Source organism: Hydra vulgaris, chromosome 13, assembly GCF_038396675.1.
Source record: "Hydra vulgaris chromosome 13, alternate assembly HydraT2T_AEP".
NCBI lineage: Eukaryota > Metazoa > Cnidaria > Hydrozoa > Anthoathecata > Hydridae > Hydra > Hydra vulgaris.
Window position 1 is genome coordinate 23212493 of NC_088932.1, and position 27294 is coordinate 23239786.

The window sequence follows — 27294 nt, forward strand, 5'->3', positions numbered from 1 at the left end:
TAAATTTATGTTTTTTATATTAACTTAATAAAATTACATAACACTTGTCTTTTGTATGCAGTGGCATACAGGAAAGCAAAAGTTTCACCAGGGCTCTAAGTTAAAACCTAGCAATAATAAATAAAATAAAAATTTATGCAAGATATTGACATTAAAAATTATGGGAGAGGAATATTTTAGGGTAAAAAATTATAATAACTTAACTCCTGATGTATAACACATTTTACTATTTAAATTGAAAAATCATTGATGAATAAAAAAAGCCAACCTTTTAATGTTTTCTTGAGCAACTACTCACCATAAAACTTGAAGTAAAGTACATTACCATAATATAAAGTATGTCTAAGGTATATTGGTTAAATGAAATGACTTAACACAAAAATTTTGTCTTGTTAATGAGTTAGCATCTATGTATCACCAACATCATCATCAACATATTAGTGACAAGTCAAGTAAATAGTTAAGTTTAATTTTAAGTGGGCTTTCCTGTTTCCCATGAAGGTGTTCATGTAAATGGTGCTCACTTTGCAACCAAATCAACATTATTATAAGATATTGGTAACCACCCAACTACCTGAAATAAGAACTGATATATACAAAAAAGTTCTTTCATAAGCATACAAAAAAAGAGGAGGGGATGGGGAGGGGGGATGAAATAGTAAAATAGATCTAATAAAAAGATCCACATCTGTAAACGAAATCGATTAATGCAAGTATATAAATATGTTATTATTTACAATAACATATACCTTTTTACTACCTATTTACACACAATTTGCTTATGATAACATCAAATCACCGCTTTTGATGTCTGCAGAAAATTGATATTTACTCATATCGTATTCAACGACATCATCGTCATGTTTTCATTTGGTTTCCTATAGGAGACTATATATGAAGCCTTATTTTAATGTTAAGAAGCCTGCCATAGTACATATTTTGGCTTTTAGGGTCAGCATCATACCACATGTGGCATATACTTCTTCCAACAGCATCTCCATTGAAAATGTCTACAATATCTGCAGCCTCATTATTTTCCAGATCTGGGAAGAGTTGTTTTACTTGTAAAGGTATGCTTTTTTAAAATATTTTTTCCACTTTTCTTCTTTCTTTCTCTTCCTTATTTTGAATCTTTTATTAGCCATGTGTTTAATCAATTCTGCCTTCATTTCTTCATGACATTGTATGTTTGCTAAGCGCTTTTTACTAAGCTATCAGTTTATTTCGTATATCAGTTGGTTTTTTAGAAATAAAATCAATTGTCCCATTTTTTCATGCGCGAATTTTTGATGACAAATAACAAAGTGTGGCATTAGGAGCTTTTGCTTTGCAGCACTTAACATACCCACAAGTTCTTCACAGTCAATATTATCTGGACGTGCTGATAATGTCTGGGACTTGAGATGGTCAGTTAAGGTCATAATAAACTGTAGCGCATACTAATGCTTAATAACACTAATGACAGCATTTTGACAGCTGGCTAATGCATCTCTCATTTTGTCAGTTCTTGGGCAAAAGTCTATAAGTGATTGAAAGACTGGATCGTTGAGATTACCACCAAAAAAGTCTGTTTTTCGGTGAATAAGGGAAAAAGCCTTTGTGCTGCTTTCAACAAGTGCATTGCAAACATTTTTGATCACTTGGATACCAGAAAAGTAGTCAAGTCCTGGTGCAGCATAGAACTTTTTCATTCCGAGACCAGTCACTAACTTTCCAATTAAACATAGGGCACACATATCACGTATACCTAAAATGAAATAAAATATGCCATAAAAAAATAAGAGCCAAACATTCCATCATAACATCTAACCCGTTTCAAATGTGAAGTCTTGGAAAAGATTATTTCTCAGTCCTCCACATAACACTACTCCAGAAAACAGAAAACTCTAAAATTTATGGTAGCGATGTATTAAAATTCTACACGTATGAAATAGTATGTGCAATCGATTTCCCCATTTGCGTTTTATAAGTCTTCTAGGAAGACCATGCTTGTCCAAAAAGGTGACAAAGCCTTTTGGATCACCTATAAAAACAAAATTAAAACCAAATGTGCAATGCGAAGAATTTAATTGCAAATTTGAAATAAGTATGTTAATCAATACATTTATTATGTTCAGTTTTAAATTCAAAATAACAACTTGGAATAAAATAATTCAAAATATCAAGAAAACATCATTATAGTTAATATATGATAAAAGTTTATCATATTTATTTACCTTTACCATCCTTGTAACGAAGTTTATTTAACTGAACAACAATGTTTGCTGCAAAACAATCTCTACCAAAAAGCTTGCCTTTTGAAGTTTCCAAAGCTTTAAGCAATAAACTTTCAAGCAGAAGTGATTGTATCCAATAGGTGGGTGAAGGTGACAGTTCAGTTTATTTAGAGATTTTTTGCCAAAAGGTGTTTAACTTTTTTATAGTTGCATGGTTCACTGCCACTCTGTCACTCATTGTGTTTGTTATGTTGCTGATAATTGTGCTTCGTACATCAGTGTATTGTTCCTAATAAAAGTCAGTATACAACTTAGCAAAATTATTTGAAGACTTTGTAATATGACTCATATAGTCATAAGCTGTACCACCAGCAAGCTGATAAATGGCTACAACCATGCATGAAGATTCAGTTGTTAAGTACACAACATTAACATTAACACCCTCCTGGGTTGTGACATCAAAACCAAGAGTCAAATTTTTTTGTTGAGAATACTATCTCAGCAGCCTGGAGATCTGAAATAATACCCAGCTCGCACAATATCTTCTCTACAGGTTTGCAATGCAGAATGTCACTAAATCTGCACCCAAAATATTTTCCTACTTTATGAAGAAGTTGGGGCACACTGTATGTAAAAACTTGACATGCCAGCATGCCATAGATAAGTGCCCTAATATCAAATGAGTAGACTTTTTTACATCTGGGGCTTTGTACTTTTTGCTGCATTTGCTCTATCCTTTCCTGTAGAATAAGCATATCATTTTGCAGGACACTAATCTCTAAATTCTTGTCAGCAAGTTGTTGACGTAAGATAACTTCTTCAGTATATAGCTTTGTTTGGGTGGATTGCAGCTCCTTTTTTAATCAAAAATTTGAAATTTGAAGCTTATTCAGCCGTAAGTTTAGACGCTGGACTTTTAATTTATTTCGCAAATTTGTTTGAGAATGACTGAATCTATAAATGTAGGCATAGCGTATATGGTATTATTTATAGCACTTCCCGAAACGACCACTTCTATGCCCTTATTATTATTGCTTAAGTATTATTATTATCTCTATAATTAACATTATTATTTTTATTATTGTTACTGTTGTAAATTACTACTGTTATTATTATAATTACAATTATTATTATTAATACTACTGTTATTATTAATACTACTGTTATTATTACAATGATTATTACTGTATTATTATTATTATTAAGTTTATTATTACTAATTTTATTATTATTAGTTTTATTACTATTAATTTTATTATTACTAATTTTATTATTATTATTAATTTACTATTTAGTTTATATACTTTTTCAAATTTACGCCTAATATTTGTTGGTCGAAGTTTTTGATTACAAGATCTGTGCCGTAAATCGAAGGACACGCGCGTAGCTAATCAATGTAGCCGACCATTTAATATTGTAACTCTCTCAGTTTTCCGTAATCCCACTTCATTGATTCAATTTTAAAATCAAAGTCAAGTATCCAAAGCCAACACTGCGCTATTTAAAATACTGAAGGTAAACAGTAACCATATATTATTTAGTTTGAAATTTTCATCATTCTGCCGCCATTTTTATTTCCCGATTAACATATTTAATACGACATTATTGAAACATTACAAATTAAATATTTCTTTATAAAAAAGTTAACATGTATGTGTTTAAAATTAACATGCAACAATAAAAATTACACTTAAATTTTTAGTAAAATTTTAAAAGGTTCATAAAAAAACATGTCGCTAGAAACATGGTTCTAGTCTCATTTCCGAATAGTTCGATACGAGAATCTAAGAAAATTCAACACAGTGTATGGCTTTTTTTACGCGTATAATCAAGTTTAATTTCAAAATTACTAGTGTGGCTTTAAAGCGTACAAGTGTAGCCTTAAAGTGCATAATTTGTGTAGCCAAAAAGAGGCTACACTAAGTGTCGTTTTTTAGTCCACACTATTTTTAAGAGGTTAAGCATGTGTAAGTTTGTTTTTATGATATATTCTTTAAGCATATTTCTGCCGTCGATAAATAGACATTAATTTTGTCTTGTGTGTGCTTCCCCAAGCAATGTTAGCGTATGTAAGATGACTATGTATAAACAAAAAGTAAAGAATTTTCAAGTTAAATAAAATTAAAAATACTAAAAAAGAAAAACACTGACAAAAAGTTATTTTTTTGGGTTTACTTTTTTTAGTTCACTTTCTATCTGTACTAAATCCAGTGGCGTTGCTAGGAATAAAAGTACTGACTGGTTTCAGAAAAAAAAATTTTCAAACTTATAACCACCCGACTGAAATGTGTCAAATATCTGACGATCCGACTATATTCCCCAACAAATTGACTATCACTTGAAAATTGCCTTCTTTTTAAGTTATATCCCCCGCACACACCTGCAGAATAGCCCCTGCATATGACGATATCTTTCTAAATACTAAATCAGCAACAAATTTTTATAAAAGAAATTCGTTTGAATTGGGGTCAGGTCCGTCCGGAAGAGATCTCTCATGGGGGAGGGGGGAGGATGTCGTGTGTGCTTTTTGCCAACTAGAGTCACCAAAAAAAAAACGGTCCTCCCTTTTTGACAATTGCCAACTATATATATGTTAAATGTACTAATGTGCCAACTCAAACGCATATATAACAGTTATGGGAAGGAGGGAGAGATGAAACCCCCTACACTCCCCGTTCAGGACAACCATGATTGGGGTTGATCACCTTAAATTAAAGAAATCTTCAGATTAAGTTTGTCACATCTAAACATACTACATTTATTTTTGACTAGTACTAAAAATCATTAAAACTTTGATTTTCATTTTTCAAATAAGTCTAATTATGTTGTATTTTACTTTAAACGAGCATTAAAAAAGATATTATTTAACAACTCTTTTGTTTTAGCAGGTTTTAAAAAAGGAGTTCTTAGGAAGTAAACATCCTTTTTAAAATAAATCCAAATTCGTATAAAAGAACTGGTTCTACTTCTGCTTACTTATCTAGAAATCATTTTTTTAATTTCTTTCAGTTTCTGACTCCTTACTTTGCTTTTGTTGGTCGATATATACTTTGCTTTTGATATATTCAACACATTGTGTAACTTAGAAGCTTTATTCATAAACCGTCCATTGTTTACGTCTCAAGCTTTTAAAACATTAAATACTCTTTGAAAACCATTATTAAATGAATTAATAGTAGAATTCAATGAAAATTTTAAAAGACCTTTTAGCAAAATGCATATCCTTAGGACATCTTATCCAAAAAACACCATTCAAGCTTTCTTTACTGTTCTTTATTTTACTGCGAATACATTTTTTTAGTAAACCTTGGTTAGATAAACTTCTAAAAATTGGTTTTACAGTTTTGTTTATGGCTAATAAAAGACTCTTTATGTTGTATTTAAATAATTTTGTTAGCTTATCAGACTGCCACAAGCAGTATTTGACATTCGACAAAACTTAGTGGCATATTTATAAATGCTGCAAAAATACGCAGAGGTTTATAACATTTTCCAAGTTCTCTAAAAGCCACGAAATCATTAAATTTTACAGCAGCAACAGGTTTTTCAGAAGAAGTTAAAACTGCTTAAAGGCTTGAAAGAGATGTATAAAACTTTGCAAAGAACTTTCATGTATCACATGAAAACTGTAACTCATATGAGAACCCCCTTTTTTATCTTTTCCACCATTCAATAAACAACATTCACTACATTATTAAACATTATCTTTAAAACTTTAAATTTTATAAATATATTGTAATTATCCTCATCAAGTTTGTTTTCTACATCCTGAAATTCAGCATTATCTTGCAATTTTATTTGACTTGCGCTTCCTTTTTTTGTTTAAAACAGAGGTTTGATTAAAATTGTCTATACTTTATTCGGTAACATTTTGGTTTTCTTTAAATAGTTTTTTTAATATATTTAGTAAATCTTGGAATTTTTTAAAACTTTTTTACTTTTACATGTAATAATGTATCATGGATAAATTAACAAACAACCTGAAAAGTTTACACTGCTGGTGTAACTTTACACAGCACTCTACAGTATTATACATATGAAACTTTCGCGGCAAGGAGTTAAAAATATAGCAAAAAGTTACCAAAAAGCTATATAACATATAACTTAACAGTGTTTTATTTTTTATACTATGACTAAATGCATATTATTTTTTGAGGTGCTAATAATTAAATAATCTTGAAAAAAAATGTTTCTATGGACCTTGTTAGGTAAACAAAATCTACCCTTATCGTTTCCAAGATGAATTAGACCAATTTATGTGCAAATTTAATAAATGTAAGTACTCTAATTTTGTTCTACAATGATTGAACGAAAAAAAAATCACCTTACATGAAATCTCGAAAAAAAAATTTAGATACATTTTAAATTAAGGGTATACCATCTTAACTGGTATTACATGTATTTGTATTTCAATTTAAAATAAATAACTTGTATTTAAATTTATGATTTTAAAATCTTACTTGAAATATTTAAATTTGATTAAAAGCAGCTTTCGATCAAATTTAATACACACACCCATAACTGCTTTTTTCTTAACGCTTTAATTTGATTTCGTGATTGACGCAACTAGTCATTCCTGAATTTCTTATCATAATTGTTTTTACTTAATACTTTATGAGTCAATTGCAGTAACTAAAGTTTCAAGATCTGATTCAATTTGGATAGATTAAGATTGTAAAAACATCAAAAAGCATTTTTAAGTTGATTATTTATGCTCGTATAGTAACCATTGTCGAATAGAAAAGATTCGTCAACAATTGTCAAAAATAAATTTAGTGTTCTCGCAAATGACTTTCTTTTGATTTTGGTTCTGGTTTCTTTAACAACTCCCTATTTTATATTCTATTTAAAAAAAAAATTTCAAGAAAGCAGAAATAAATAAAAAATTTTGCGAAAATCCATCGCAATTAAAAACAAAAGTGTATGCGTCATTTTTGGATTATAATACGCTGTTTCTAGGTAACTTGATTAAGTTTTTTTAAGATCTCACCATTTGATATCTTTTGTAGATTGAAATCTAAAATCACTTTAATTTTGAATTGTTTTTAAATAATAAACTAAAAATAACAAGATTAAATGGAATATATAAGTTTCAACTTTTAGTTACCATAAAACATTTTCTTGTCCTGAGAAAGGTTTTAAATAAATATTCGCTTTTACGAACGTTTTTAAAAAAGAGTTTACTTAAATCAAATTTGTTGAAATTAAGGCTTTGCATTATAATGAAGTGTTTCCCAGTGTTACTTCTTTTACTTGCAACAACAAAAACAATATTTTGTATTTGTGCGCCAAAGACGGATACTGTTTTTTCATGCCAGTCGATATGCCGTTTAACAGAGGGGTGTAAAGGATTTAACTACGACGCTTCAATAAAAACCTGTTACTTAAAGGTAAGAACGAAAAATGAATTAAAGTTACATGCAATTGTTTACATTTTCATTAACTTTTTTTATCAATGTACATAACTGCAAAATATTTGAAATTGTTCGAATAAGCAACAGTTATTAAAATAATGTTAGTTTTATTTGATTTGTAATACGGGAAAAAAGTATACTTTGCGTCATTGGGGAAGAGTGTAGGGCGGAGCAGGCAAAGGTTTTTTAAAGTTAGTATTATTTCAGAGTTTTTTAAAACTTAGTGAGTTTTTTTTATGGGATGGTAGTAATGGCTCCAGACTTCCAGTTAAATAATTAGGGGTAGATAATAAAGTAGACAATTTTTTAATATTATTACACAAACTCAAAAGTAGAAAAATAAAAAAGTTAAAATGACAATAAAAGAAAGTTACTTCAAAAGAATCTGTTCGATTAAAAATGGTTTTGGAGTAAAACAAGAAATTAAACTTTAAAATCTTTTTATTTTGTTATGAATATATATGTTATAGTACAATGCTTATTTAACTTTTTTTTTAGAGTGGATTATGGCAAATAATGTCAGTACAGGGGTCTTTATCTGGTTACGCAAATTCGGATAAGTTTTATGAAAACACTGACTTTAATGGTGGAGACCTTGATTGCAACAGTGAAAAAGAATTTAAAGATCGTAAAGATTTTAAAGTTAGGAATATTAAAAGAAGAGGTCTTTCTCCTGATATCATTGTTAAAAACATTACTGCTGCTGCATTGAGAAAATAAATAATCTAAAAATGTTAATTGTTATTGCTTATTAATTTAAAATCAATTGTTTATTTATAATTTGTAATTTTAATTTTTTTTTTTTTTAATTTCTTGTTATGTTCAAAGCTATTTTTATTACTTATTGACTACTTTTTACTAAAAACTTTTGAAAAAAATATTTAACTTTCTACAAAAAAAAAAGATTTACATTTAGAAATCCAAAAACCCGTTTTTTTAACGGTTATTAGCTAGTTATGAGGTTCATATTTCATTAGACAGGAGACTAGCTCATATTTTATTACTAAGATATCAGGGTTAATTAGACCTTAACAACTAAAAACAAGCAAAACATTATTTTAATATGTTCTTATAACATTTTTTATTAGAGAAATAACTGCTTTAACCTCCTTCCCTCCCGCGATTCAATTGTATCCGTCATTGTGGCAGTGACGTTGCTTTTCGCAGTGATTTTTTTTAAAATCAGCTATTTGCTGAACGTTCTTTTTATATCAAGTATTTGTCCGATTTTTTATGATCACAAAAATTAAATATTTTAGATAGGTAGTGACTACTTTAGGCATTTATTTTTTGATATTGTGATCTTAATAAACTCGCTTTTTTAATGAAACAAAGCTTAAAATATTTTTTATAGATTATAGTTGTTCAGTACTCTCCGTCACTAGTGCAACTTCTGTTTTAAAAAAAAAAAGTTATTTTAAACTTCTGTGATAATTTTCTTCGCATTATTATGTTAGGTAAAGTTTTATCGTAACTATCGTAAAGGAATTGTCAATAAAGCAAATATCATCGGCGCTTTTTTTAGTTAGTTCTTATTTTGGTCTCTAAATTAATTTGATCAGCTAGTGCAATATTTTTTTACATCAAGTCACTTCAAAAAAAAATAATAGATATTATATATTATTAACTAATTATAATTAGTAAATATTAGAGATGTAGCATTGAAATTTTCTAAATATTAATTTAGAAAACACAAGTTAATTTTTTATGTGTATTCGAAAAATTTAATCATGCTCATGATTCAACATGATGGTCCAGCTGATCAATTTTTCTATAGAAATATTTTACCGCATAAAAAAGAAAAAATTCATTTGGAATTTTCATTATTATAAAACATCAGTCAAAACTTTAAGAAAATTTTAAAATGAAGATTATTACAATTGTAGTATGTTTGCTATTTGGAGAATGGATTCAAGCTAAATGGGTTTCTCAAATGGAAAGTAATATACTTTTTATTTTTGACAGTGAACCGTATATTATAATTTATTTATCGTTATGGAGTTTTTTAAAGTTTTTTAGATAACAAAAATGTTTTTAGACAAAGGTCTCTATCAAGGTGACATGGTACTTGACCCTGACGAAAAATTAAAAGTAAAGAATGGGTTTGCGAGCATTATTGGAGGAAGATGGCCTGATAACACTGTACCTTATGAAATAGACAAATCTTTGGGTAACATTTAAAAAATTAAATTTTTTATATTTTTGATTAAAAACAGCGTTACGCTCATTATTTATTTTCATCGATTAAGTCATAGAGAAATCTTAGTTTATTTGAATATTAAATAGTTTTTAAATCTACGTTTAGGATCAGCTGCTATAGCTGGAATCCAAGGAGCTATCGAACAGTACCATAAGTATACCTGTTTAAAATTTAAACCAAAAACTACAGAACGTATCTATATCAAGTTTCAATTTGGAAAAGGGTGATTTTTATATATTTTATTGATTTTATGTAATTTACATTTTAACAGTGGTCTCAATAAATGTCTCAAACAGACTACATATCTGTTACAGATATTAAAGTTAGTTTTACTAGAATAAAAAAAACACATAGGAGTTTTTTTTAAAGGAAGTCATTTCTAAATGCATTGTTTTTAATGAATTTAGTAATCAATAACACTGCATTTAGAAATGACTTTTAACTAACTCAGACAAATGTTTATTTCAGTTGTTCTTCGCCGGTCGGTTACAAAAATGACAGAATAAACGCTATCTCGCTTGGAGAAGGGTGCGAAAGCGTTGGAACTGTTATTCATGAGATAGGGCATACTATAGGTTTGTTTTAAATTTTTTTTTTCCTTATTTATCAACTATATTTGTTCCCTTCGTTTAAAAAATCCAATGGTATATTTGTAAGAGTTTCCAGGTCTGTGTTTTCCATTTTTACAGGTCTTCATCACGAGCAGTCGCGACCAGATCGAGATTCATATGTTGAAATTATAACTGCAAACATTCCAGCTGGTCAGTATTATACACAATTTAAAAAATTTTATTAAAAAATATCCTTAAGCTAATCTTGCAAGTTAAAGCTATTTTTACGAATTTAATAATTTGTAAATTTATTAGCTGTACGCTACAACTTTGATAAAGAACCATCTAGCAGAGTAAACAGTTTAAATACAGAATACGACTTTCGCTCAGTAATGCATTATGACGCAACAGCTTTCGGTAATGGTAAGATAACAATAAAAACAAAAAATTCAGCAGATCAGTCACTTATTGGAAACAGAGACGGATTTAGCGGAAATGACATACAACAAATCAATCTCATGTATAACTGCAGAGGTGAGATAAAAAAAGTATTTATTTAAAATTAGTTAGCTCTTGACATATAGTACTGAAATTATTTGGTATTTGGGCACTGGGTAAGAATTTGAACCTTTTTTTCTGCTGACTTTGATTTTTTATGCTTGTTTACACTAAAACTTACTCGCTGATTTCAAGTTTGTTATAGGTTTTTTTTCCTGCACGTCAAGTTTTAAAGATATTTGAATTCAAAATCTTAGCATTTAGTGTAAGATCCCAAATATTGTCAAAAATAAATTATTCCAAAGTATGTCAACATGGGTATGACAACCTGGGATTTTAGAAAACAAAAATATATTTAATTAAAATTTATTGACAGAAATATATATAAAAAAAAAGGCTAACGATTTTTAAAAAGCATTTTATTTTAAGAGTATATAAGTGCTCCAAGAAGTCCTTATAATGTCATCACAGTGCACCACAGAATAGCGTTTAACCAAAAAGTTAACTTCTCCTTACTTACCAATGATAGATATTTGGCCAGAGCCAGCTTCAACCACGGACCTCTATTTCTGACCCCTATACCCTACTCCACGGCTGCTATACAATTTTAACAAAAATTTTTTACAGATAAAATATAAAAAATATTCACTTTTGTTACAAACATATATTTTTTGAACTCAAGTATCTTTAAAACGTGTTGGAAAAAAAAATGAATATTTTTTTGGAATCAGAGAGCCAATTTTAGGTGTAATCAGCATAAAAATCAACAGAAAAAAAGTTTAAAATGGTTTCCCAGTGATATTTATTATTACGTCATACAAAGACAAAATAAACCTTTTTTTATGAAGTATGCAAAAGGTTACAATTTTTATGCCGAAATTTTTTTATTTTTTTTATTTTTAACTAGTATTTTAGTATTTTAGTAAAAAGAAAAAAAATTTTGTATTTAGTTGTTAAAAGATGCGGTGACGGAAGCGAGGAAGGGAAAAAATGTGGATGTAGTAAAGGTTATTGTTGGTCAAAGTGTAGCGGTGACTGGTGGTGTTACACTAACGGTGCTTTCCAAAGTTCACAAAATAAAAATTATGTTTATTGCTCTAAAGATAGTCAATGCGAACAAGGATGGTCGTGTGGTGGGACATGTAGATTGTAAAAGTTAATCTTATGTTACTTTTATACAGAAAAAAAGTGAAAATTTTATTATTTCCGGCCGCAATATAATTTATAATACAATATAATTTAAACAATACAAACTTTGTTATTATTATAAACCAGGCCTTTTTATTACTATGGTTATAAGATAAAACTATTAAAGGTCTCAATTCAGGAGTTATCCATCAAAAGTCTATTAGCAGAAACAAAAATTTCTCTAACAATTTCAAATACAGCATGTGACGGATCCAGGAGTTTTTTAAGGGGGATGTTAAAATATTTTTGTATTTTGTACCACATTTGCAATTACTTAAAAAAAAAAAGAAAGTCCTTAATTTCTGAGATATTTTAGGACATTCAGATTCTGATGTGTGGGGGGTGCATCCCCTATCCTCACCTGAATCCGTCGCTGATTACAACTATAGCGAACTTATTTAAAAAAAGCAACAATATTTGAAAATTTAAAATACTGTTGCTTTTTTTGAATGAGTTCAAAAAAAGCAACAATAAACTTTGGTCACAAAAAAAGACAAAAACAAAGCACTTTGCTATATCATGAAACCATAATCAAAACAGAAGTAAAAATCTTTTAAATGAAAAGTTTCTGCGACGATAACTAAAATATTAAAAAAAAGTTAATTTTCTTTAATTTTTTTAATCCTACTAGAATTTGGATTAAAAAAAAATTGTTAACGAAGACAACAATTGTTAAAAACAAATATGAAGATTCCTTAGTCTAACACATTTGCATCAATTATATGAATGCATCTTTTTTCGCTGTTGTTGTTTCAAAATATAACGAGATTTTTTTTACTGACATAGCAATGCGATTTAAGATTTGTTGCATTAATTAAACTCAAATGTCTGCGGTGCGCCAAATTTTTCGCATAGGTTAGGAATTGTATTACAAAAATTATTATTGCAGCTAGTATAGACAAAAAGGAATAATATAGTTGGAGGAGTGAATAAATAAAAGTACGTCATTTTTGATGAAACAGTTTTAGTAATAACATAGTTTTCAATAAAATAACACGTAGAGAGAGTAGAATACCATAATACATTTTGGTTTTTGCTTCCTAGCAATTTTTTTAACACACCTTTGTTTAAGCGATCGGTTTAATTTGTAGTGTAATTTTATACCTACAAAATTAAATTTATAAATTACCAAAATATAAAAGGTTAAACTTGTGAGACTGTTCTAAGTAAAATTAGAAATTTGTTTCAAGGTTAAAATTAGAAATTTGGTTAAAATTAGAAATTTCAAGGTTAAAATTAGAAATTTGTTTCAAGGTTAAAATTAGAAATTTGTTTCAAGGTTAAAAATTAGAAATTTGTTTTAAAGTTAGAAATTTGTTTTCCCCCCTTCTCCCAATGGAGTACCTTGATACACATTATGCGCATCATCAAAAAAATAAATAAAAAGTATAAAATATAGTAAAGTAAAGGCAGTACTTTATACTTTAAAAAGTATAAAACATAGTAAAGTAAAGGCAGACTTTTACTTTTTTATGCAAGAAACGAACTTGAATTTTGAAGTCATACTTCAAGTTTGCCTTAAGCAAATGCAAAGAGCGAACTTGAACTCAAGTCTAACTTGAAAACCGGCCGTTTTCAAGTTTAACCTGAAAACCGGCCGTTTTTAAGTTGAAAAGCCAAATTGAAAAGCCAACTTGAAAAAGCAAAAGTTTTTTCTGAATGCAAGAAGCAACTTGAAATTTCAAGTTATACTTTTTTTATATATATATTTCGCCGTTTGACAATAATTACACTAAGTAAATAAATAAAAATTTACATGACAGGAGCAAAAAGAAAAAAATAAAAAAATAAAAAAAATTTATATATATATATATTATATATATATATATATATATATATATATATATATATATATATATATATATATATATATATATATATATACATAGATAATAAAAACAAAAAGATAAAAAGTGAATGCACACACTCACATATAAATACATGGCAAACAATTAGGGGTAGTTTTTGCATAAGATTTTAAGAAAATATAGTATAAACTTTTTTACATCCTCGAAGTAATAAACAAATGATAAAATTAAATCGTGTAAAAATTTACAATAGAATTTTTTTTTTATATGTATATATATAAAATTAATAAATTTATTTATAATTATATAAATCAAATCATAAGAGTACTCTTATTTAACGCCTTAGCAGAAATTTAATTCATTGACGTTTAGTAAAAAGTTTGCCTAAGTTTTGTTTTAAAATGGTTAAGCGAAGAGAGTGTTTTAAGATCATCATTTAAAAGTTTATTCCATAATTTAGGTCCTCGATTTGTAATTGAGTATTTAGTGGCTAAATAATAGATTTTGGATTGACTAAAGTTATTTTTTGAGAATATTGTGCTGTATATATGATTTATTTTTTTAAATATTGAGTAAAATAAAGGCGGTGCCGATATTTTATCAAGTTTAAACATAAATATAAGAATTTGATAGAGACTTACTTTGAAAACGTTTTATATATTGAGTTTACTAAAAAGTATTTTTCTATGGGAGAGTTGACCTTCATTTATAATAATTCTAATAACATGTTTTTGTTTGCAGGGAAGTTTATTTATTTTTGCAACGTTGGTGCTGCACCAAGCAATATTTGCATAGTTTAGGTAACAATGTATAAATGAAAAGTATATGTATTTCAAACAAGATTGGTTCAAAAACTGTTTAGCTTTGTGTAGTATACCAATATTTTTTGAAATTTTATTCTCAATTACATTTATATGTTCTCTCCAATTAATATTTTCATCTAGAATTACACCCAAGAATTTTAACGATATTTACCTTTTTATTAAATTATTATCAATAAAAAGATTTGGTAGTTTCCGTGGAATATTTTTTTTTTTTAGAAGCATGTTGAAATAATGTGTTTTTAGTTTTATTAATGTTTAGGAATAGTTTATTGGATTCAAACCATTGGCTTAGTTTATCAAGTTCTTTTTTTACTGTTAAAAATAAAATAATAATATCTTCATTGGAATAAAACAAGTTAGTATCATCGGCAAATAAAATTGAGTTTAAGATACTAGAAAAATTATTTGTATCGTTAATAAAACTAGAAATAAGAGGAGTCCCATTACTGAACCCTGGGAACACCGCGTGTGAATTTCATATTGTCCGTTTTTCTACCTTCGTATGAAATATATTGCTTCTTGTTAAACAGGTAATTTTTAAACCAAGCCAAGTTTGAAATTTCAAAACAGACTTCAAAGTTGAAGTCTGACTAAAGTGGAATACAAAAAGCCAACTTGAAACTTGAAAAAATTGAAGAAGCGAACTTGAAATTTCTAACTAAAGTGGAATGCAAGAAACGAACTTGAAGTTATACTTCAAGTCTAAAAATTGACTTGAGCAAATGCAAAGAGTGAACTTGAACTCAAGAAATAAAAAAACTAATTGCCATTATCATTTTGTAAATATGTGGTAAAAAATTAAATAGAATTTTTTTCAATTTAATCAATTCATAATTGAATTACTAATTAATCATTTTTATACTATATAAATATTTGTCAGGTCAGGTTATCCTGCTACTGGTAACATGTAACCCAGTACAATCTGCTTCATGTTCTGCTGCCTTGTAGGATACGTCTTTTTAGGCAAAGGCTAGGAGATGCTAACTCCGACTTAAAACACCCCCTGCTTTGGGGCTCTTGGTTGAGTAAAGGCTAGAGATGGTGTCTCAATAAAAATACTCATCTTGGGCAGATGTTAAATGCATCCGGCTACTGTCTTGTAGAAGACCTCCTAGGCAAAGACTTAAGGGGTAAACAGATTCTATCTGTTGACCAGCCTCGCACCCCTACTTCATCTATTAGACTGGCGCAAATGTATTTTTAATACATTGTTTCCAGTTTAGGATATTGAATGCTGGATCTTCTTGATTCAATGCATGGGTTTTGCTTGTCTATCTGTTTTTATGACTATGCAACTCATTCTATTATCTCCTAATGAGAGTACAGCTCTAAAACTCAGTTTTATGGTTCTGAGGCCGGCTGGTAGTCAGGTTTCCCGAACTCTGTGGTAGCTCTCAAAAAGGCTAATTCCATCAACAGCTCAAAAATATCAAAGTATTAACAGTGCCATGATGCGCATGGATGGTGTCCCTGTTTTTACTTTTGGTGTGCATTGCGGAGGCCACATTTGGAGCCCTTTGTTACGGCTTAGGGTTTATTAGTAGTAATGAGGCATTTGCTTGGGCTATTAAACAGTGTTCTGAGTACTATCTATGCTTTGAGTCAAATTCTTCAATCTAATTTAAAAATGAATAAAGTACCAAAAACTATAAAACACAAAAAACCATCATCATCACCAAGTTCTCTAAGCCTATCATTCACTAATATTCGTGGTCTTCGAAGTAACTTTTCTTCTGTTGAGTCTTACCTCTTACAAAGTTCACCAGATCTACTTGCTCTTTGTGAGACTAATTTGAGTTCAGCTGTCTCATCTTGCGATCTTAGTGTGATTAACTTCCTCTAATTCGTAAAGAGTCCAATAGTCACATGCTTGGCCTGGGCATTTACATTCGTAAGAATTCACCCATATGTCGTGAAACTAGGTTTGAATCCACAGACTAATTTTGTCTGGTTGTATTCAATGGACTAGATATGTTCACGGATCACAAGATTTTACCAACTCAGCCCATTAAACAGGTTTTAGAAGCTCATCTGCAAGTCCATGTTATAGGAGACAACACCCCATATTATTAGCACTTGTGTGATAGTGGAATGTTGTTTGGGAATTTGTTTGCAAAATCCCTTTACAAATAAAACCAAGAAAATTTATAGACATTGTATCTTGCTTTACTCAACTCACAACATTGCAACATTAGGTCAACGATTAAATGTAAAATTATAACATTTAATAACATTCAAAAACATAGAAATGCTCTAATAAAATAATCCTTCAATAATTTTTTCTTATTTAATAAAATAGACTTCTTTTCCCTGTATTTTACTAAAATTCAAAGACTAAATAAGTTTATTTAGCCGAAATTAATTGTTTATATAATAAACTTAATAAATGCAAAAAACTTTTTCTCTAATTCATATATTGACCGAATGGCCACATTCTTCCTGTCAATTCAATGATACAAGTCAACTCAAACTGAGGGGCAATTTTTTGCAAAGAATCCTTATTTGACATAAGTTTAAGCATATAATTGTTTGGAGCTTGCTCCGTGTCAGGAAGTTAGCTATCTCAAAGACCATAAAATGCTGGATTCGCCTCTGATCTATACAGATTTTGACCCTATTGTTCTATTGCTGATTTGTTAACCGTTGTAACAAAAATAGGTTCTGTCCTACATTAGATGAAATCTAACTTGTATTAGCCATTTTCTTTTACTGATTTTGTTCTCTATCTCTATAAATATTATGTTTGCCTTGGCATTGAAAACTGTTGTCATATTTTTTTTAATTTTCTGTTAACTCCAAAGATAATTAGTGTTTGCTTGCAGCCTAGTAAGGGTTTTTTTTTTAATAAAAATTTTAACAAGAAAATTGAATAATAAAAACCTTGTGTTTGACATATATGCTTTGCTAATAACCGCATAGCATATATGCCATTTTTTTAAAATTTTTTTGTTATTAATGTTTTGTTTATATTTGACGTAATATATATAAATTAAATATATTTCAAATACAAACAAGGCTTCTAAGAAAAGATCGCAATGATCTTATCGTCAGAAGCCTTTTACAAAAGAGAGTACGTAAAATATTATAAAACGCCTTTTTACAATAAGAGTACGTAAAAAATAATATAAAAATAATAAATTGTACTTAAATAAATGAAAATAAATTGCAAAGAAGTTTAAAAAAAAACTTGAACATACATGACAATAAAAATTATTTTTTATCACAAGATAAATTAAAAATAATCTAAGATATTTTCAATAGAAAGAATAAGGCCTTTTAATTTATTTTTAATAACAGGATAAGTTAGGGGTAAGTCGAAGTTAGGCAAAATAATTTTGTCCCAGAGATGAGCTGCACAATAAGTGATACAAAATTGATTAAATTTTGTTCGACAGAGTAGTTCATTTAAATAATTATTATTCCTCATGTTAAACTTGCTTAATGGTTTTAATATAAAAAGGTCTTTAAAAATTAAAGAGGAAAAATCACACTTCCACATATAAACTAAAGATAAATTTTTATATACGTTTAGTTAATATATATTGAGGATTTTCATTTGATTAAAAAAAATTGAGGAATGTGCGAACCGATCCGCAGAATTAATTAAACGGATCGCATGTTTCTTATGGCGATAGAGACATTGTAACTTGCTTTGATCAGTGCTATCCCAGGCAATAACTCCATAACTTATATAACTATGAATAAAAGAGTGATAAAGTTTAGTTAAATTATTTTTATCTAAATGAGTACGCGCCTTATATAAAATTCCGATACTTTTTGAAACTTTCAAGCAGACATAGTTAATATGATGTTTCCATGTGATATTCTCGTCAATGAAAACCCCCAGGTATTTAGTTACATAATCTCTTTTTAATTCAATATGGTCAATTAGAATTTTTGGTAGATTTGGGGGTAGAGGACGTTTTTTGGAGAGCGGGTGGAAAAAAATTCATTTTGTTTTGCTTACATTTAATGTTAATTTGTTACTTTTAAACCATTTAGATATGTTTTGAAGTTCTTTGTTTATTATTGAGAATAGTAGAAAGATGTCACTGTTATAGTGATATAAGTTTGTGCCATCAGTAAACATAATACTTAGAAGATTTGATGCTTTATGCAAGTCGTTGATATATTTTAAAAACAAAAGAGGGCCTAAGATGGAACATGGAACACTACAGGAAACATTTAAAAACTATTTATGATTAAGTTCATCACAAGAAACAAATTGTTTTCTGTTAAATAAATAACTTTGAAACCATTATACTCTTTTATTTATTCCGTAATGATTAAGTTTATAAAGCAAAATATCATGACTCACAGTATCAAAAGCTTTTGAAAAATCTATAAATGTTCCTAATGTGAATTGAGATTTTTCAAGAGAATTGGAAATTTCACGTACCAACTGAATAATTGCATGCTGTTTAATAATAAATTATTTAAACTGAAATAGTTAAATACTCTATTGAAAATGATTCTTTCAAGTATTTTTTAAAATATTGATAAGATAGAGATAGGCCGATAAATCTTACATTAGTATTATTTACTAATGTAAAATTTTTCACTATCTTTGAATAGTGGAATAACTTTAGCAATTTTCAATTGATTAGGAAAGACTCCTCGTTCGATTGATGATTCAAAGACTTTAAGAAGAATATATTTTATTTGTTCAAAGCAATCTAAAATTATGTTACCATTGATTTCATCCGGTCCAACTGCTTTATTTATTGTTTTAATGCTTTAAAGGCTTTTTCGGACTCATCAAATAGTACCTCTTTAGATGATTCATCCGAGTGAATGCAATTATCCATCGGTATTAAGAAACCTTTGAATAAGGTTGTTAGGAATTCAGTGTTCAGTGTTAGGAATTAATTTAGATAGTTTAGGGCTAATTTCAACAAAGGATTTATTAAATTTGTGAGCTATTGTTTGAGAATTATTTATACCATTGTTATCCACCCTGATCATGTGTGACAGAAACCTGAGCATGGCTTTAATTTACCTGTAATTTCATTTATTATTTCCCAGGAGCGCTAACAATTATTTTTTGCTTCATTGAGAATTTTAGGATAGTAGAGTAACACCGGGTCAAACCGCACACCGTATCATTCCGCATACTGATCGAAATTAACAAATAAAAACTAAACAGATATGGCTATTAAAAAAATTAAAATTGATTCAAGCACAAAACTATCTCCTCTAATCAAACTGATAAATTATATGCCGATTCAACTCCATTTTTTCTTTTTTTATTCAACTTTAACTGGGAGAAAAATTTTTAATATTTTTTATCGTTGCGAACAAAATAGCTGAAAACTGAAAAAAAATAAAAATGAACCGAAACTTAAATAAAAATAAATTTAGCACTATCTTTTTGGAAATTTAATTTTAATTCTGATAGTATAGTTTTTATACAGCTTAAACAAAACGCTAAATAGAAAATCAAAAAAGTAAAAAAAAACACTTTTTTCTGATAAAACCGCACACTCTATTAATTACTTAGTTTAGTTTTTCGAAAGTGATTAAGCGCCTATCTTTATATAATTAACTTAGTGTTAATGCTGATTTAATAGACCATTTCGCTATAAATTTTGCGCGAACTTCTGCGTAAAGCATTATGGGATAATCAAGGCGCAAACAATAACAACAAACATTATTAACAAGAAAGTCACTTAAAATTATGTATGATTCTTCCTCTGATGACGAAAATAATAAGGCCTTTATGGATAAAATAAAAAGTTGGAAAGTAGAAAAATTAAAAGAATTTCTTCAAGCAAGGAGTATTCCTCTTGGTCAAAATCCTGCTAGAGCAAAGTTGCTAAAAAACGTGTATTATGCCAGTAAACTTAAATTACCAGTTCAAAAAACCATGAAAGAAGAGACTGAAGAAATCAAATCTAGATCTTTTCAAAAATTGAAATTAAAATCAGGTGTCCAGCTTCCCCATCCTAATGAAATTGGAAATTGGGTAATAAATAAAGAAATAGTAATAAAGTTATTACCAACTACAACTTATTCGGACATTGAAACTTATGCTTTTGATACTCATAGCTCTAAAGCTTTGAAAGAAGGACATTCTTTTTATTCTTCAGATCACGTAACTTCAGTATCTTATAATAATTTATCAGATGCTGTAAAATTTTGTTATTTAAAAGGAACTATAGTACCTCAAACAAGAATAAACAATGAAGAATATGAATCATGGGTATGTTTAAATAAAATGGAAGTATATTATCTGCAGAATGCAAATGCATAGCCGGTTATGGAGAAAGCTGCAAACATATATTTGCTTTGTTATTGTTTGTTGAAGAGCATGTGCGATTAGGAGAAAATGTAACTTGTACGTCAGTAAAACAAAAGTGGGGGACTAGAACTCAAAAAAGAAAATTACATGAACCAGATATATTACAAAATATTTCTATTAAAAAAGTCAAACCTAGTATTGAAAATAAATGTCTTAAACTCAGTCGATCTTTATACGATCCTCGTCCTTATCATTTAAGGCAGTCAGATTTTACATTGGAAGATTGGGAAGCAGTTGCAGAAGCCACCAATGGAAATCAGAATATTTAAAAAAAAACTACCTTCTGCAACCACAACTAAAAATGAAACACTACCACCCACCATAGACCAATTAGTAGCTCAAATAGAATGTTGTTATGGAAATGAATGTTTAGCATTTAAATGTGAACAACTTTTAAGGACATTTTTAATAACACAATCTCAAGTAGAACTTATAAAAGAATCTACAATACCTCAATCAAAAAGTTTACTTTGGAAAAAATATAGAGTTGGAAGAATATCGTCATCGATCGCTAATGATGTTTTGAAAGAATTTGACGTTGACTTGATAGTGAAAAACAAAAAAGCAGCATTTTCTTTATGTGCTCAACTTTTAGGCTATAAAAAGAAAGCAGAGAGTAAGTCAATTTAATGGGGTAACATGTTTGAGTCCTATGCCAAAAAAAGATATATTAAGGAAATGAAAAAAAATCATAAAAACTTTAAATGTTATCAAACCGGCCTAATAATATCAATTGAAACACCTTATCTTGTAGCAAGCCCAGATGGTATTACAAGTTGTACATGCCGTGGGTTTGGTTTGCTTGAAATTAAATGCTCATGGACATTTAGGCAAAAAAAAATCTCTGAATATGCTCTAAGTGCGCAAAGTTTCCTAGAAAACAAATCTTGTGCAAACACATTAAAAACTAGTCATAGATACAGTACCCAAATGCAACATCAGTTATTTATTAGTGGCTATCCACATGCTGATTTCTATGTATGTTTAGCCAGTGATCAAAACCGTGAAAGAATTTATTCTGATCCTAGCTATATTAAAAATGTACAAAAGTTGCAAATATTTTTTACAGAATTTATTTTGCCTGAATTATTTATAAAGAAACTTGAAAAAGAGGAAATGGTTAAATTCATTTTATATGATCTCATAAAGAAGTGTGTTAATGATTTAGAAAGTAAACAACTTAATGAAACATTTAATAATGACATCATAAATCTTAAGCAACAGAAAATATGTGATAACAATCTGAACACATTTTGAAAACATTATTCCTAATATTTTTCATGGTTTATAATGTAACTTTTTTTTTATAAAAAAAAAAAGAGTATAAAAAATTGAAATATCTTTTTATATATATATATATATTTATTAAGATTTAATTTATGTCAAATAAATTCTTTTACAATTGTTGGTTGTAAATTACTTAAAGCCCCACAAATAACATAAATGTGATCAATGAGGTCTAGCATTGTTAATGATAACTCGTTCTTACAAATCCTAAACTCTTTAAGTCGACGAATTGAGCATTCTACATGGACACGTGATTGAGCAATTTCTTTGACTGATAAAATTTTCGCTTGTGTAAAATGTTGTCCTTTTTTTTTAAAAGGTTGACAAACTAATACCACTTTTTTTTCCAAAAGCAAATCTTGGATATTAAAACCTCTGTCCGCCAAGCACATAGAACCTTCAGAAAACATGTTAATAACATTGCAGTCCTCTGTAATGTGTCTATCTGAAGTTTGGCCACCGTAAGCTTTAGAGATAAAACTGAGAGAACCAGTTTTTGTTGTAACAACTAACTTTTACAATGTGTTACTACTTTTATAAGTACTAAATGTTTGATACTGTGCTTTTGCATTTGATGGTCTCTGAATTTTTTGCTCAGTGCAGTCTATTATACCTTTTACATTGTGTAACTTTTCCAGAAAAATGTCTTGCTTTATACAATAAATTTGCTTCTCGTGTGGGCCATAAAAGAAGAGGCTTGAACTCATTTCCAAAATAAGTAATTCAGGTTGTTAAGATACTTGAACAATGAGACTGGGAAATCTAAAATCTAAATGCTAGATCTTGAATAGCCAAATCTAATTGCAGTTTTATGCACATTAGCAGAATTTCATCCTGGATTGTTATAGTGCTTTTTCTTCCAGGCTTTTCTAGTTTTTTTGTTTTAATTTGCAAGTTTGTGAAAGTTTCCCCTTGTAGTAGCATAGTTTGTCATACTTTTTTTCCCCTGTACTAATTAAAAACATGATTACTTTTTTTGTGCACCCAGTATAAAACTTTATTAACCTATCGAAATGGCATACTCTGTCCCAACTAAACTCTGCTTGTGACTTCAATAAAAACTTACTCAACAAACGTTTTCGATGTTTTAATAACAAAGGTCTTTTAAGTAATCTTTTAGGAGTGTTAATAAATATTTGTAAGTCTTCCACGTCATTTGTTTCAGATACAAGAAAATTTTTTCCAACAGGTAAAGCATAATCATGATCATAATGAATATTATTAGGCTCAGTAAATTCTATTTGATCATTATTATCTTCGTTTTGATCATGACTACTCTGGTAATCAGCAACATACTTTTTTTTCTTAATTATGGATATCCGTTTTAATGGAGATTTTCTTTTTTTTAGCTTAATATCTAACCATTTAAATACTCATTAGGGTAAGGATAAACATCAGTAGGTCGTCCCATTTTAAAATGATTTGAGCAGACTGGAGAACGAAGAGAAATTCTAAAGTTACTCCTGAAAAGTCCAATTTTCGAGTTCTATTTAGGTAACATTTTAATGTCTTTGCATCTTCAAAATTTAAGTTGCAAACTACCATTAAAAAGTTTAATATGGTCTTTAATAATGTACTTTTCCGGATACCTTCTATCATTGCTACAGTTTTGAACAACGCAGTGATCACCCCCACCCACGTATAGATAATTGTTTACTTCCTTTAAAATATTGTTTTGATATGTTTGCGCCTCGGTTATCCCATAATGCTTTTCGCTGATTTCGCGCAAATTTAATAGCGAAATGGTCTATTAAAAACAATGATATATATATTACATAGATATCTAACTCGAGCCGCGGTTGTGAGGCAAATTTGTTTATCGGAAGCCATATTGAATACTGGCAAACAACGCAAAAAAGATATCATAATATTTTAAAAAAACACCTAATTTTACTTTTTTTACTAAAGAAATGGTTATATCTTGCTCTGCTTATGGTTGTGTAAACCGATTTACCAAAGGTGTTGCGATATCTTTTCATAAATTCCCTTTAAAAAATAGCGAGCTGTGTCAAAAATGGGTTGTGGCAACAAAACGTGCTTTATTTGTTCCTACGAAATATAGTTATATATGTAGTGTTCACTTTCGTAAAGAAGATTGTTATTATGAAATTGCGAATAAACCTCGTTTAAAGGCTAATGTTGTACCATCTATATTTGATTTTCCGGCGAAAATGCATTGTAAAAAGCCAATCAAAAGAAAACATGTTTCCAGGAATGTAACCGAGACATACAATCAAAAAAAGATATTTCCTTCGTTGCCATCTTCTTCTCAAAATTATACTTTAACTAGTGTTGATTTTACTATTGATAACCTAAATAATAAAGTTGATTCTCCATCTAAAGTAAAGCTTAAAAAAAAAATTAAGACTCAAAAACTAAGAAGAAAAGAATTGAAAATCAATACAATGGCTGAAATTAATAAAAAACTTGAAAATGATAAACTTATATATGCTGATACAGCTCAATTTCTTGATAATAGTTTTTCTGGTCTTGTTTGTGATTTATTTAAATCTGAACTAGTGAATAAATGCAAAGATCCTAGAGGTCACAGATATTCAGAAGAAGTAAAGAAATTTGTTTTGACACTTCATTTTTATTCACCTCGTGCCTATACTTTTGTCAGATCATTGTTTGCTTTGCCTTGCATAAGTTCTTTATCAAATTGGTCTTCATCTATAGATTGCTCACCTGGGTTTTTTAAAGATGTTTTTTCTTACATACAACAAAAGGGATTAGAAGATAATACATATAAAGATTGTGCATTAATCTTTGATTCTATGCATATTAAATCAGGTCTTGTTTATAATCTAAGTAATGGTAACTATGAAGGCTTTTCAGATTATGGAAACAATATATCTGATCAGTAGCTATACAATTTGATCCAAATTGTATAGCTACTGAGGCTCTTGTCTTTATGCTTGTTGGACTTCAAGGTCATTGGAAATGTCCTATCGGTTATGTTCTATGTGAAAAGATTTCAACAACAAAATTGGTTTGTCTTCTAACTAAAGCAATTAATTTGTGTATTCAACACGGTATAGATGTTCACAGTGTAACTTGTGATGATGCTTTTTCTAATTTTAGTGCAATGAAAAGTCTTGGTTGTTCGTTTGATAAAGTTGAAAATATGAAAACTCATTTCAATATTGAATCTTATGATAAAGTTATTTTTTTTATTCCTGATCCTTGCCATATGCTAAAACTTGCACGAAATGCATTATGTGATCTTGGTTTATAATTAGTAAAAACACAAATCTAATTTTTTCTTTCTACTACACAGTGTTTCTCCATCAGTAGGTTCATCAGGAAGAATCTTCCTGATGAACTTACTGATGGAGAAACACTGTGTAGAAGAAAGAAAAAATTAGTAAAGTGTTTTTACTAACTATAATATATATATATATATATATATATATATATATATATATATATATATATATATATATATATATATATAATGTTTACTTATAATAATTTTTTTTTCATAAATATCAATTATATTAGAAAAACACAATTTGCATTATCCCCAAAACCAGGTTTTGTGTATATTTATATATATATATATATATATATACATATATATATATATATATATATATATATATATATATATATATATATATATATATATATATATATATATATATATATGTATATATATATATATATATATATATATATATATATATATATATATGTATATATATATATATATATATATATATATATATATATATATATATATATATATGTATATATATATATATATATATATATATATGTATATATAGATATATATATATATATATATATATATATATATATATATATATATATATATATATATATATAGATATATATATATATGTATATATATATATATATATATATATATATATATATATATATATATATATATATATATATATATATATATGTTTACTTATAATATTTTTCTTTTCATAAATGTATATATATATATATATATATTTATATTATATATATATATATTGTATATGATATAATATATATAGTGGAAATACTATTATTAATAGTTAGTTTATTGTATACTGGTAATAGAGTATTTACTAAATACCTCCTTAATCTAAGCTATGTCCAGTTTTTTCAAAGCATATTATAAATAATAGCTTCTTTCCAAGGTAATTAACTTATTTTTATAACTATAACCTTAAAGTAACATCAACTACTTTAAGTTTACTAATATAAAAATAACATCCAGGTTAAATAATTATAATAAACTTTTTCGACAAAAACGCAACATTAACTATACTAACAAGATTATGTTGTGCCATTTTTAATAAATAAATCTAAACAGGTCAGACCTATTATTTAATGTTTATAATTTCTTATAAAACTAATGCAGAGGTTCATCGCTAATTTACGATGTTTTGCCAGTATTCAATATGGCTTCCTCCAAAAAAAAAATCCTCATATTTCTTAACGGTATTTTTACGGAGTTACACATCTATGTATTTATATATCATTGATTAAAAACGAACTATAATGTTATTTGTTAATACAATCATCTCTTTAAAAACCAATTGTTATATTGTTTCTCAATATAATCATCACTCACTCAATTCAATTTAATCCACTCACTTTAACATGTCAACAATAAAAAACAAAAGCATACAATTGAAGACAATATACTAGCCGCACTAACTGACTTGAAAGAACATAAAACATCACTGAGAAAAGCTGCATTCAAACATGGCGTTCCAATCTCAACGCTTAAAGATTGCAAAAAAAACAACAACAAAGGCTTCCATGGCTCAGGTACAACAACGGTATTCTCAAATAAAACAAAAAGATTGACGGTGCATGCATTCCAATTACTTGGTGACTGGGGGTAATGGTTTAACCCAAAATCAAATCCTAAAATTTGTATGTTGCTACCTTAAACGCGAAGATCAATTGCACTTATTCAAAAATGACAAGCCTGATAAAGACTGGCTCTATGCTTTTATGAAGAGATGGTCAAAAGAA

At 28.3% G+C, this 27294-nt stretch overlaps 1 protein-coding gene and 1 long non-coding RNA gene across 2 annotated transcripts; both read left to right on the forward strand.

Annotated features, from left to right (window-relative positions):
• The first annotated feature begins 7299 nt into the window (after nt 1-7299).
• On the forward strand, nt 7300-8474 carry LOC136089262 (uncharacterized). The gene is made up of 2 exons (XR_010642905.1): nt 7300-7606; nt 8129-8474. It is a non-coding gene; the product is annotated as an uncharacterized LOC136089262 (long non-coding RNA).
• Nucleotides 8475-9315: 841 nt separating this feature from the next.
• LOC100211071 (blastula protease 10) lies at nt 9316-12132 on the forward strand. Its single transcript, XM_065814895.1, has 7 exons — nt 9316-9570; nt 9669-9800; nt 9936-10053; nt 10299-10405; nt 10520-10591; nt 10697-10915; nt 11830-12132. Exons 1-7 carry the CDS (start codon nt 9495-9497, stop codon nt 12030-12032), a joined length of 927 nt encoding a protein of 308 aa, XP_065670967.1. The 5' UTR covers nt 9316-9494; the 3' UTR covers nt 12033-12132.
• Nucleotides 12133-27294: the final 15162 nt, after the last annotated feature.